At 58.2% G+C, this 12282-nt stretch overlaps 2 protein-coding genes across 3 annotated transcripts; both read right to left on the bottom strand.

Moving 5' to 3' along the window:
* Positions 1-1322: 1322 nt before the first annotated feature.
* C1QTNF5 (C1q and TNF related 5) lies at positions 1323-3390 on the bottom strand. Of its 2 annotated transcripts, none has more exons than XM_023644993.2 (3): positions 3200-3390; positions 2641-2897; positions 1323-2226 (listed from the first exon to the last, which is right to left on the bottom strand). In XM_023644993.2, exons 2-3 carry the CDS (start codon positions 2852-2854, stop codon positions 1709-1711), a joined length of 732 nt encoding a protein of 243 aa, XP_023500761.1. In that variant the 5' UTR covers positions 2855-2897; positions 3200-3390; the 3' UTR covers positions 1323-1708. The 2 variants fall into 2 exon arrangements, with proteins under 2 accessions (XP_023500761.1, XP_023500762.1); XM_023644994.2 differs by having other exon boundaries at positions 3191-3382.
* Positions 3391-3843: 453 nt separating this feature from the next.
* Positions 3844-10054, bottom strand: MFRP (membrane frizzled-related protein). The gene is made up of 13 exons (XM_001503214.4): positions 8610-10054; positions 8400-8502; positions 8172-8285; positions 7896-8051; positions 7550-7763; positions 7040-7170; positions 6785-6910; positions 6485-6561; positions 5962-6110; positions 5345-5475; positions 5069-5200; positions 4348-4475; positions 3844-4259 (listed from the first exon to the last, which is right to left on the bottom strand). Exons 1-13 carry the CDS (start codon positions 8661-8663, stop codon positions 4035-4037), a joined length of 1740 nt encoding a protein of 579 aa, XP_001503264.1. The 5' UTR covers positions 8664-10054; the 3' UTR covers positions 3844-4034.
* Between the last annotated feature and the right edge of the window lie 2228 nt (positions 10055-12282).

The raw sequence follows: 12282 nt of genomic DNA on the forward strand, positions 1-12282 counted from the left end.
GGGTTCCTGATTCCCGGAGGAGCTGGTGCTTATCCTCCTATCTCTTCGCATCAAGTGGCAATGTGATGGGCTCGAGTATGGCTGCCGGACGTCCTGGTGGAGAACAGGGAGCCAGGAAGCCTGAGGCCCGTCTCTAGCTCACTTCCCCAGCCCAGGCCCCAATCCCTATTGGTCATATCCACCCTTACATGACCAGCAAGAGTGGGGTGGGGGACACTCCCCCATAATTGTATGTTAAATCTAGGAGCTTAATGGCAGTGACAGCCTTCTGAAGGGAGGTGGGAGGGCGGGGGGCGGGAGAGGGAGAAGGGGTAGGTCGGGAAGAAACTCTGAGGAGGGGCCTTTCCACTTTCTCTTGGGTTGAGAGGCTGAACCGATTGTGGGCCTGGCAAGCCCTGGTTTGTTAGTCATTGGGTTGGGGGAGGGGCTGCGGCCAGCTTCTGAAGGTCAGAGGAGGGGAGCCTTGAAGGGGCTTTGTGGTTAGCCTCAGACTTCGTGGCGCGGCTGCCCAGGCCATGCCCAGCACAGTGGGGGAGTTGGCCACATCCCCCTCGGAGTTGGGAGGCCTGAAGGAGGACTTTTTCTCCCCCTCCCCCAACCCTGAGAGGTTGCTGAGCAAGGGGAGGCTTGGCTCCTTCTAGTCTGTTTAATATGAGGATAAACATTTTATGAGAGGAGATAAACTTCCTGAGCTGGGAGGAAAGGACCCCCTTTTCCTCCACCCCCATCTGGAATTCCACTGGCAGACCTCAATACCCTTCCTCCCCCTAACCATCCTGTTAGTCAGGAGCGCGAGCTGCCCAGGGTCATTGCCTCACTCTGGAGCTGGGGTGCCCCCTTGTGGTCACCTCAGAAACTACTTATCTCTAGACAACCAGGGACACTCCCCTGGCATGGGGGACAGAGAAATAGCTTTCCAGTCGTCTAGGGACGAGGCAAGCAGCCAGAGCAGTCATGAATGAAAACCCTGGGCTCCTGTTCATTGATCAGGGCAGGGATGTGTGTGGTGAAGGTAGCCCCTGCCCAGTGCATATGGCATCTTTGAGTTAGAAAGGTGGCCAGAGCCCCATGCCAGGAGGGCACCTCCTCAGCCAGGCACTCCAGTTCATAACCTACACAACTTGGGGGCCAGCTCTGTGAATTGGCCTCTCGTTCACCTGGGCCTGCATCCTGTATCTTCTGCCCCATAGCCTATCCAGCCTAAGAGCACCCCCCTTCTGCCTGAGCATCCCCCACCCCCAAACCTCCTCTCTTTCCTTCCCTCCTCCCCCGCTCCTCAGAATCAGGGCATCCCCATCACTAAAGAAGAGAGGCTGAACCAGTAGGAGGGGGTTTTAGGTTTATTGAATGATCTCTGAGAGAAGGGCCCAGGAGTAGGACGGATCAGGGAGGACCCAGAGAAGCGGAGGACCAGGAAGAGAGCATCCCACCTTGGGGTCCTGGGCAATTGGAGGACCCACACCTGCCAGCACAGAGCACTCCTTTGGTCTTGGGCAGGATTCCAGCCACTGCCCCATGCTGCCAGCTCGGATCTCAGACAGCCCCTGTCCCCATTCCCTGCCAGCAGCAGGACGGAGAAACCCGCACCCCACCTCCGTAGTCATTCACAACACTCCAGGGGGGCCAGCCCTCCCGGATCATGTGCCTGTCAGTGTCATACCCTCCTCCCCTAGGAGTGAGAGAGCTTGAGCTCACTTTCCAGTGGGCATCAAGCGAAGACAGGGGAGCTGTGCCAGTCAGAGTACACCAGGAATCCAGAGAAGGTGCTGTCCGTCTTGATGCTGGCGTAGATGCCGATGTAATCACCGACGCCCACCTGCACCCACACCTGGTCCTCGGGCTCCAGCCTCACCATGGCGCCCCCGGAGAGCGAGGCTGGCTTGGGCCACCCCCCAAAAAACTGGAAGAAAGAGGCGATGGACTCGCCGTTCTTGACCAGATCGAACTGCAGGCTAGCCCGGTAGACGGTGGCGTGGACCGCGAAGTAGTAGACCCCGGGCACCTGGCAGGTGAACTTGCCGGTGGTGGCGTCGTAGTGTCCCTGCTCGTTCACCAGCACGCGGTCGAAGGGTAGGGGCGCGTCTGACGGCGGAGGCACCCGGCTCTCGGAGCGCTTGGCGCTGAAGGCGGAGCGCGGAGGCACCGAGCACTCGCCCGCCGGCCCGGTCGCCCCCACGGGTCCAGCCTCTCCTCGCGGCCCGGGCTCCCCACGGGGCCCCGGCAGTCCTGCGGGGGTGAGGGGAGCGGTTCAGGTGAATGTAGCGGCCGGGGGCGCCCGCCGCGGGCTGCGAGGAGGGCGGCTCTAACGACCCTCCCCATCCTCTCCGAGCCCCGTCAGCCGCCACTTCCTCGGCCAGTGCCGCCCTGCGCACCACGGCCCCTTCTCCCCACTTCCTACAGGGCTTGGGGCAGATCCCTGGGGCTGGGGCAAAGAGGGTCCCAGGAGTTCTGCCTCCCGCCGCTGAGTCACTCTCTCCTCTCCCGGGTCCCAGAGCCGAGAGGATGGCGGGGACCGCAGCGGCGCCCCCTGGCGGGGATCCCGAGCCCTGTGGCCCCGTGGCCCCGCGGCCCCGTAGAGCCCGCTCAGGGGCCGCGCTCGCTTGGACAGCCCGGTGGACGGCAGCGGAGGCGCCTTCTTACCTGGCCTCCCGCCCTCGCCTTTCTCCCCGGGCGCCCCGGGCGTGCCGTCCCGGCCGTCGCGGCCGTCGCGGCCAGGCAGGCCCTGACTGCCATGGTGGCCCGGCGTTCCGGGAAGGCCGGGGTGCCCCGGGCACAGGCTGGGAATCTTGTTGTCGTCTAGCGGGGCCGAGCCGGCCGCCAGGCCCAGGAGCAGCAGGGCTACGAGCGCCCTCATGGTGCTGGCACGGGCTGTCCGGACTCCGGGGTCCTCTCGCCGTCTGTGGGCCAGGCAGGACAGGAGTCGGGACCCAGAATCCTGGGACCTGCCCAGCTCCCCACCCCACTGCCGTGCCTGTGAGTGAGTGAGACAGAGCGGCCGCGGGAGGGCGAAGAAAGGCGCGCCCCTAGCCCGGAGAACCTGAGAGCACAGCAGACAGGGAAAGGGGAGGCGGCCCCCCCCCCCCCCCTACCCCCGTCCCGGCCCGCATCCAGTCTTTCCCACAGTCCCCTCCCCCATCCCCATTCCATCCTCCATCTGCACTAGCGCCCCCCCCCCCCCCCCCCATCTCACCAAACTCACCCCGCTCCCGGCTCCCGGGCTGCTCCGCTAGCTCTCTGGTCTCCTTTAGGGAGCTCACTACTCCGGACCCTCCTGTTGACCCCGGCTCCGCCCCTGCGCTTCTGCCTAGCCAGGCGTCCCGGGCCCCCGCGTCCCCGGTCCTGGTTCGCTCCCTGACGGCTCGGCTCTGCTCCTCCCAGACTCCAAGAGGAAACCAGTTGTTCAGGGGCCAAGAGCTCCGGGCCGGGAAGTAGCAGGGAAATAACTCGTGGTGTCGCCCGGCAGCCGGCCAAAGTTTGGGAGGAGAAAGGAGGGGGAGAGAGACTTGAGCCGGCACAGAGAGGCAGAACCGTGAGAGATAGACACTCAGGACACCTACAGCTCCAAGGAGCCAAAAGGAGAGATGGTGTAGTGTGAGACCAAGGACAAGACTCTAGTCTAGGAGAAATGTAAGCTGAGAACCAAGGCTGGAGAGTTCTAGAGGCAGATAGACAACTGGAGCCCAGGGCCTAGAACCGAGCCTGCCACATTGCTAGGCACTCGATACGTTTTTGTTGAATAAATGAAAAAGTGCAAATGGGAACCTGAAAGAGCAGATGGAGAGGGGAAGGCAGAAGATAGAAAACTGGGGTCAGAATCTTGCATGGGAATTGGTCTAGATTGTCAATGGCACAGCGTGGAGCCAGCCACAGGCAGCTGGGGCAAGTAAATGGACAGGGAAAGATCCAGGAGATTGGGAGGCCCCAGAGAGGATGGGCAGAGTCCCATGCTAGTCCCCCTCCTTTGTCCCCCTGCCTGCCCACCCTGATAGGCAAAAGAGGGATGGGCAGACAGAGGGCAGGGGCCCACTTTAGGGTCAGGGCTGGGCACAAGCCTCCAGGCCAGCGGCCTCAGGCAGCCTGTTGCAGTTGAAGGGCCAGGGGGTGCCCAGTAATGCCAGGCCAGACTGGCACTGGCGCTCTGCCTCCTGGCAGACAGAGCGGCACGGGGGAAGGACACTGCCTAGCGGGGTGCAGTGGGGCACAAGCAGCCCGCACAGGAGCCTCCGGAAATTCTGGTAGCAGGGCAGACTTGTCAGGCTCTGTGGAAGGAGGAGATCAGCCCTCAGGCACCCTGCTGCCCAGGCTCCCTCCCCTTCCCGGGGTCCCTCCTTATCTCTGCTGGAGCACCTTGTAACCTCTGAGAACCTCCACCACCTCCTCCTGGGTGGCCATGCCTACCCAGATGTTGGGGAAGGCCGTGGTGTTGTAGCTCAGGCCGATGCACATCTCCACCTGCACAGGCTCACAGGCCAGCTCTGCAGGGGTAGGAGGGGAGGGTCACTGTGGGAACCACTCATTGGCTGCGTGACCTGGGGAGGGACAGCTACTGGCTCTATGTAGGTCAGACGGGGGTTGTCATGAGACTCAAAGGAGATCACATGGAGAGAGGCTCTACACATGTTGAGGATTCCTGTTATCCTTAAAAGCCTGCTCCAAGCATCATTTGTCAGCCGTGGGCATCGTGCAGGCAGCTCTTTGATCTCAGAAAGCATCGGGCACCCACATTGGTAGGGACCGCTGGGCATCTGGAGGGAAGTCCCCTGTTCTCACCTTCATCTTTGAGAGGGGCTTTCTGTGTGACAAGGCTGGATTGGTTCTTAAAGCCCCATCTGTTGACTCCCAGATTCCCATTTCCCTAGGGGGTAACACTGAGTACCACTGCCACCACTGGATGAGAGTCCCTCCAGGACTCTGTGAAGCAGTCCCAGAGTCAGGATAGGGGATCGCTGCCGTAGGGAGGATAGGGATGGCTGTGATGAAGTGTGCCAGCAGGCTTTCTATGAATGGGCCTCCAGCCTGCTCAGGCCTTCCGTGCCCTGCTCAGGGTGCCCTGGGGCAGGCTTCTCACCTGGGGGTGGGAACAAGGGGCTGCTGCAGTTGTCATCACTGCTGTCTGCACAGTTTCTCCACGTGTCACATATCCACTGTAGACTCTGACACCCTCCATCCTGACAGGAGAACTCTCTGGGCCCACAGGGGTCTGTAGGCACAGGGGTCATGGCAGTGCCCTGGGACATGCCTGTACCCCCACTGCCTTCATGGTGCCCTGACCAGCATCCAGAGCCCTTCCCTCTTCTCCGGGGGGTGCCTCTACTGGCCACACCCACTCATCCAGGGCACCTACTTTCTGTGACATTGAGGGCCCGGTAGGTGGCTGAGAAGCCCCCGCTGCTGATGCCATGATCTGTCCTAAAGAGCACAGCCAGTTGGTGGTGCCAGGAGATGAGGCGAGGGGGTGGCTCTGCTCCACAGAACCTGCCCGAAGCAGAGAGCAGTCCTGGGCACGGGGCCCTTGGCTGACCGAGGGTGGACCGAGGCCTCCCACAGGCCTCCCTGGGAGCTGGGTGCTCGGGGTGATGCCAGAGGGGATGGGAGGCTTGGTCCCTGACTCACGGAGCTTAGGATCTGGGGAGGAAGACACACATATTCAGCAGACAAGGTATTAAATGAACTGCTTGAACTTGAGCCACTTCGAGATGGGAAGAATCAGTGCGTGTTTGTGAGGGAAGTGGAAGGGACAGGGAGAGGACTGGAAAAGGGCCTTCTGGAGAAGGGTGACGTCAGGAGCAAAGGCGAGAAAGGACAAGCCTTTTTTAGGATGACAGTGAAGAGAACTCTGGCTAGGAGCAGCAGCAGCAGATGAAGCGAGGGGGTCAGCTGGGCTAATTTGCGGGAGGCCTTGACCATCAGACTGCAGAGCACGGAGCTGATCCTCGGCTCCTCCCCTGGCTCTGCCAGTACCTGCCCAGGAGGCTGAGGGCCCCTGAGTTGCTGGTCTCGTACACCTCCACGTAGTCAAGCTTGCACTCGTCCTGAGCTTCCAGGCTGAAGTTGTGGAACTGAAGTTCTATGCCATGTCCAGCAGGCACCGAGATATGCCAGGTGCAAAGCTGGGGGAGGGCACAGATGGAGTAATTCTCGGGTTCCTCCTGTCCCAATCTGGGCATCAGGCTGACCTCCAATGGGGTTTCTCCTTGCTGCAGGCTGGGCAGGGAGTGGGTGGGCGCTGCCCACCCAGCTCTCATCATCTGGGGTTCTTGAGATAAGAAGCGCCTTTAACTTGTCTGGTCTCAGAGATAAATTTACCCAAGGCAGGAACATCTGGATGGTAGTAAGCACTTAACAATGTTCCCTTCCTGCCTGCTTGATCTCTGACCTTCCCATACAAGGCAGTTTCTGCTGTGCTGTTCCCAATCACACTAACCTGGGTGCTCAGGTGTGCCCGTGTGTGCCACAGTGCCCTCCCCATGAAGCGTGGGCTTACCTGTTGGTGAGGGTACTGCTGCAGGTAGCTGGGAGCAGAGAAAGTGCCCTGGAGCCCAGTCAGATTCCCCCCACAGCCTGGAGAGAGGAGGAGGGTTCAGGAGTTTCCCGGGGGCTGTGCCTTAACCCAATGGGGCCAGCAGTGGCTGCAGAGAAGAGCTTGGACCATGCCCATGGGGAAACAAGTTTTGAGCCAGAATGACCAGGCAGATTTGGGGCTGGGCCAGCACTGGGGAGCCCAGCCTGAACCTGGATCAGATCCTGAAGACAGTACCTGCCCTGAGGCTGGCAGGGCCCATACCAGAGAACTTGGCACTGCAGTTGGTCTCGTCCCTGCCATCAGCGCAGTTGGCAAAACCATCACACACTGAGTCAGGCAGCAGGCAGATGAGCTGGTCACAGGGGAACTCATCATGGGCACAGCTCCCTGGGGGTGGGCATCTGGATTGAGAAACCCCCAGAGTCTCCACCCCTTTTTGCCAGTGCTGGGAGTGGCTGGAGGCGGGGGAAGTGGACAGTTGCCAGGCAGCTGGGGACATGATGGGAAAACACTCACCATGCCCAGGAGCCACAGCCTGGTACCAGGCATGGAAACCAAATCCTTCCACACTGCTGTCAGAGACGAAGGCCACCCGGAGGTGGCTGGCATTGGTGTTGAGTGTGGGGGGAGGTACCCTCCCACACACTCTGCAAGAAGTCAGGTTGGGGTGATGGAGGCTCAGAGCACAGGGCCAGCCAGAAGGGAGTCTGCCTGGGCCCCCCGGTCCTCTTCCTCAAGCCCTGATCTGGTGACAGGGTGCTCAAAAATGCTCTTTTCATTTCCCAGGGAGCTCTGACTTTCCTAGCACCTGCACATCCATCCTTGCAGCATTTATTCATGGGAAAAATAGGTAAGAGCTCCATTTCACACATCTGGAAATTGAGGTCAGAGAGGGAAGGCGACCTTCCCAAGGTCATATAGCAAGGTGGTGGCAGTGCTAGGCCCAGAGGTTAAGGCTTTCCCACACAGCACCCTGGTTTTGCCCTCCAGACAGTGGTGGGATCTCCTGGGGGCATAGGGACCCACCTGAGGAGGGGGCCTTCAGGCTCAGGGGAGATTTCCAAGCGATCGAAGAGACAGGAGGCCACGCTCTCCATGCTGAGAGCTTCGATCTTGAGCTGTATTGCATGGTCTGTGGCCACCTGGATGTGCCACACACAGTGGGCATTGGGTGGGTAAGGGTCTGGGTAGTTAGGGCTGCTGAAGAAGCCCCTTGGTCCAGGAAGGAGGCCCCCACAGGCTGCAGAGATGGAGGTGGGAGTTCAGAGGTCAAAAGGAGAGAGAGTCTTTTTTTCCAAGGTGCCTTTTCCTGCCCCCCGTCCCCCCTGCCATCTTGGGCCTTTCTGCAGGAAGATCGGCCCTTAGTACTCACTGGACTGGGGTGTGGGGCTCATGCCTGCCTCCTGCTGCTCTTTAGGGGTCCCAGTTGCCTGAGAGGTGGTGGTGGTGATGAGGGGGGTGGTGCCAGTGGTGGTGGTGGCAGGCAGTGGGTGATAGGAGGTCCCCAGTGGGGGTGTAGCCTGCAACTCTGGAGGCAGGAAGATGGAGGAGCAGGATTCAGAGGAGCTGGATCCCTGGGGGGTTGGGTAGCATAGCTCAAGGAGTCTCATTCTGAAGTCCTTCTCCCAAGCAGAGCCCAGGTACTTACGGGCTAGGATGATGGCCACTAGCAGCCCGAGCAGCAGGAGCAGCAGGCTGGCTAGCAGGAGGACACACAGCCAGGAGAACTGGCAGTCTGGTTGCAGCCCTCGGCGATGCCGACCTGTGGGCAGTTGGGGTGGGATTTTGAGACCTCCCCTCCCTGGGGCACCCCTCAAACTGCCCTCAGCTCCTGGGCCTCTCTGTCCTACCCCAGGCCACCCCCTGAGATGGTTACCGTGCCAGGGAGCTCCGATGCTGCAGCTGGCATCCTCCTGGAAGGCCGGTGGAGGGCAAGGGGGCCCCGATTCAGGCTCGAAAGCAGGATTGCAGAATTCAGTCTGAAAGGGGGAGACTTGAGGGCTGAGGGCCAGTGGCAGCACTGCCCAGCAGGCATGTCCCCTGGGCACCCATCTGGCTTAGGAGAGTGGTCCTATGTGACCCTTACCTTGCTCAGCTCTGTCCCCTCCACACACAGGATGATATCTGAGCAGTCCTTCATGGCTCAAGGCGCTGCATGGCTTTCTGGAGTCCTTGCAACAGCCCAAGCCCCCAAGGGCCCACTCTCTGACCCCAAACCCTCTATCAAAGGAGACGCCTCTGCTCCCTGAGGGAATGGGCTGCCAGACCAGACCAGATCCCAGGCTGCCCTTGGCAGACTGGTTTGGGCTACTGGCTACTCCGTCTCTGTTTGGGGGAAGGGACAGCAGCCAGAAGGAATTCGCAGAGGCATGAAATGGTCCCTTAATCCAACTCAGCTGAGGATGCTGAGGTCAAGACCCTGGCACAGGGCAGCAGTCCTTAAAGGCGCAGGCAGTGTCTGAGAATACCCTGCAGAGGAAACTAGGTGTTCCTGGAGGGTGTGACCTGGGAAGCTGGCCACCCCGCTTTCCTAACCTCACCCAAAGTATTGAGTGAGCATCTGAGGGGTGCTGGGAGGGAAGGAGGACAACGGGGCTGCTTTGCAGCAGGAGGGAGCCTTAGAAGCTGGTGTCAGTGGCTTCAAGGTCAAGTGTCAGCTTCAAGGCGCATGAGTCCTAAGGACCCTGGACAAAACCAGCTGCCCACCGCTCCTCCCTTCTGGGTGACTGGGGCATTAGCCATGCCTGGGTCTGTGGACGGGCCCTGTTAAAGCACCTAGGTGCCCGGGACACGGAGATAAACCATTATAGGAGGAACGTGGCGTGTATGGGCTGCTGTGTCTCTGCGGATGTGCGTGGGGGAGTTTGAGGGGTTGGCTGCCTCTGCCTGGGGCTCCTCAGCCTGCGGGAGGAAGGACGAGGAGGAGGAGTGGTGCCTGAGGCTTGGCTGGGGCCGGTCAGGGCAGACCCCTCGGGAGGGCACTGGAGTCTGGCAATTGGGACCATCTGCTGTTGCAAGACAGGAGACCTACACTCTGCAGACTAGGTCACTTCGCACCCCTTTCTCCATTAGTGAAGTTCTGCTGGAAAATCCCAGCCTGGCCCCGCTGTCCTCAGAGAGAAAGGAAGGGATTGTTAATCTGTTTTGTGTTAGCCGTGCTCAGGCTGAGAGTTGGGCAGGCAGAAGCAGGAGCCGGAGAGGCAGCACGGTATTTCTGGCCACCATTTACGGAATGTCTGTTGTGTATTAGGCCCTGGGCGAGAGGTCTTACATACGGTTTCTTTCCTTCAGTCACTCTATCAGGTAGTATAACCATTTTATCAAGAATGGCACTAAGGCTCTGAGAAGTTAGGTAACTTCCCTGAGGTCGCACAGCTGGTAAGATCCAGAGACAAGGGTTGAACCTAGGACCAGGTCAATCCAAAGCGCACGTTTTCTGTGACACACCTCTTTCACTTGACCCTGGGGGGGAGGCAAAAGGGGGAACAAAGTGAGGAGCCCCATGGAGACAGAGTCGGTGATCCTAAAGCAGCTGCTCTTGCCCTCCGAGGTTCCCCACCCCCAAGTTCTTCTCCATTCACCCCCTGGAGGCCTGGGGCTGCTTCTGTCTAGGGGCAAGCCTTTCCTCGGCCCGGCGGATGTGGACTGCTTCTTGAGGGTGTGAGAGGTCACACCACCGAGACAGCATTTGCCTTTTTCACCGTCCTTTGTGAGCGGGTGATGCTTGGTCCCAGAGGCCGCCCCAGGTGCTCTGGCACCAGATTCATGCAGAAAGAGACGGAAGAGAGCTGCCTTTTCTTAAGCCGGGTGTTAATGAGATTTGCAAAACTGTAAAACGATGCTACCCTTCTTACTAATTTATTTTTGTTTTGGAAGATGCAATTTTTAAAAAAATGTCATTTATGTTAGCGTGTAAAGGGTTTATGATTATTTTAAAATTTTTAATTTCAAAATAAGAAAATATTTAAATTTCTTTCAGTTCTAATTTTAATATAGTAAATATTGTTAGGTATAACCCACAAGAACTAAAGTTATTTGAGGTTCTCAATAATTTTCAAGAGTGTAAAGGGGTCTTTTGAGAACTGCTGGTTTACTGGGTTATGAGGTCAGAGGTCCAATGCTGGGTAAGCTGAAGCAGCAATGACCACCTTTGATAGGGGGCAGGCAGAGGGACTTCCTGGAAGAGGTGGCATTTAGTCTAAAGTTTGAGGGTTGAAAAAGATTTTAATAGGCAGAACTTGTGATTGGGTAGGGAATTCCCAAAGCGGGAGAGGCTTCGCACCATGGGCCTAAGGAGCCTGGGCTGCAGCCTGTTTCAAGCAGACTGGCTTGGTCAGAACTGGGTCTTAGAATTGTCTCTGTTCGTGGGAAGACAGTAGAAAGGAGGCAAAGGGGGGTCTGGGGGAGCAGGAAGCTCTCTCTGGCTTTGCTGTGGGCCCTGTCTGCAACTACACCCTTGGCTCGGCTGGCACCAGCACACTTGCAGGAGGCTGTTTTATGAAAGCATTTGGGGGAAGGGAGGAAAGCCACCCTGTAAGGCACCAGGTTAGGTGGGAATGTGGCCTGAGTAAAATGACAATGAGAGAAATAGAATGCAGACCACTCAGCTTGTTGTCTCATTGGACCATCAGCACAGCCCTGGGGATAAACTCAGGGAGGTGTTTTTGTTCCCATTTTCCAGATGTAACTGAGGCGGCGAAGTGGTCCAGCTGGCAAGCAGCGGGGCTGCATTTCAGAGCTGGGGCTGTTGGATTCCTGGTTTTCAATTGTTTTCCTTTTTTCCCTTCCCTTTATTTATTTCCTTTCTTTTCCATTTTCCATGTTCTTTCTACAAACCTTGTAGAATAGTGGGGAGCGAGAGGGCTGTGGGCAAGCACACCACACAGGGGTGTTTTCGGGATCCCGGGTCTGAAGAGGACAGGGAGGTTGCAGGCCTGCAGCCTTGAGCCCTAGTTGCTTGCTTCTGTCTTGGCTGTCTCTTGGCAACTTGGCCTTCGCCCCCTGGTTCCTGGATCTTCCCTAGTCTCCAGGAGCCTGGAAGACTGCAGCTCAATCCCCGCCAATTTACCATATCTCCAAGAGGCAGGCAGGTCACACCAAATGTCAAGAAATCAGAAAAGCTCATTCCTTGGATTTGGAACGCCCTTTCAGTGGCTCTGCCTCACCAATTCTGCTTGGTTCGGGCAAGGCTATACTTACTTTGCATTCCTAAGCCTTTAAGTATGTTATTTGGGAAAAAGAAGGCAGCAGCATCCTGAGAGGCCAGGGGAACTGAACATTTGCTGAGGATCACCCACTGAGAGAATCTCAATGGAGTGATGACAGTGCAGTCCTGGAAGCAGGAGTGAGGTGGGGGGAAGGGACATTTGGTGAGTACCTACGATGTGCCAGACACTCACAACTCTGCATAGGTGCAGAGGGGCTTGTTTCTGCCCACAGAGTGAGGAAGGATGAGGACCCTCAGAGGCGCCTAGCCCGGATCTACTAGATCCAGGTATGCGACAGAGCCTGCCGGTTTTGCTCTTGGATTTGTGTGGATGTACAGAGCCAGGGAGTTCCCTTGTTACATCACTGTTCGGCCCAGTTCCTAATAGACACAGGATTGGAAAATTGGCTGAAGAAAGTCCTGCAAAATGCTATCAGTTATTCACCCCAAAGGCAGGGTATTCAGATGGAAGGGGAACTGGGGGGGGAGTCAAGATACCTGGGTTCCAGCCTGCCTCCACTGCTGCCAGCTGGTGGCCTTGAGCTAGCCTTCT

The sequence above is a fragment of the Equus caballus genome, chromosome 7 (genome assembly GCF_041296265.1).
Source record: "Equus caballus isolate H_3958 breed thoroughbred chromosome 7, TB-T2T, whole genome shotgun sequence".
Classification (NCBI taxonomy): Eukaryota; Metazoa; Chordata; class Mammalia; order Perissodactyla; family Equidae; genus Equus; species Equus caballus.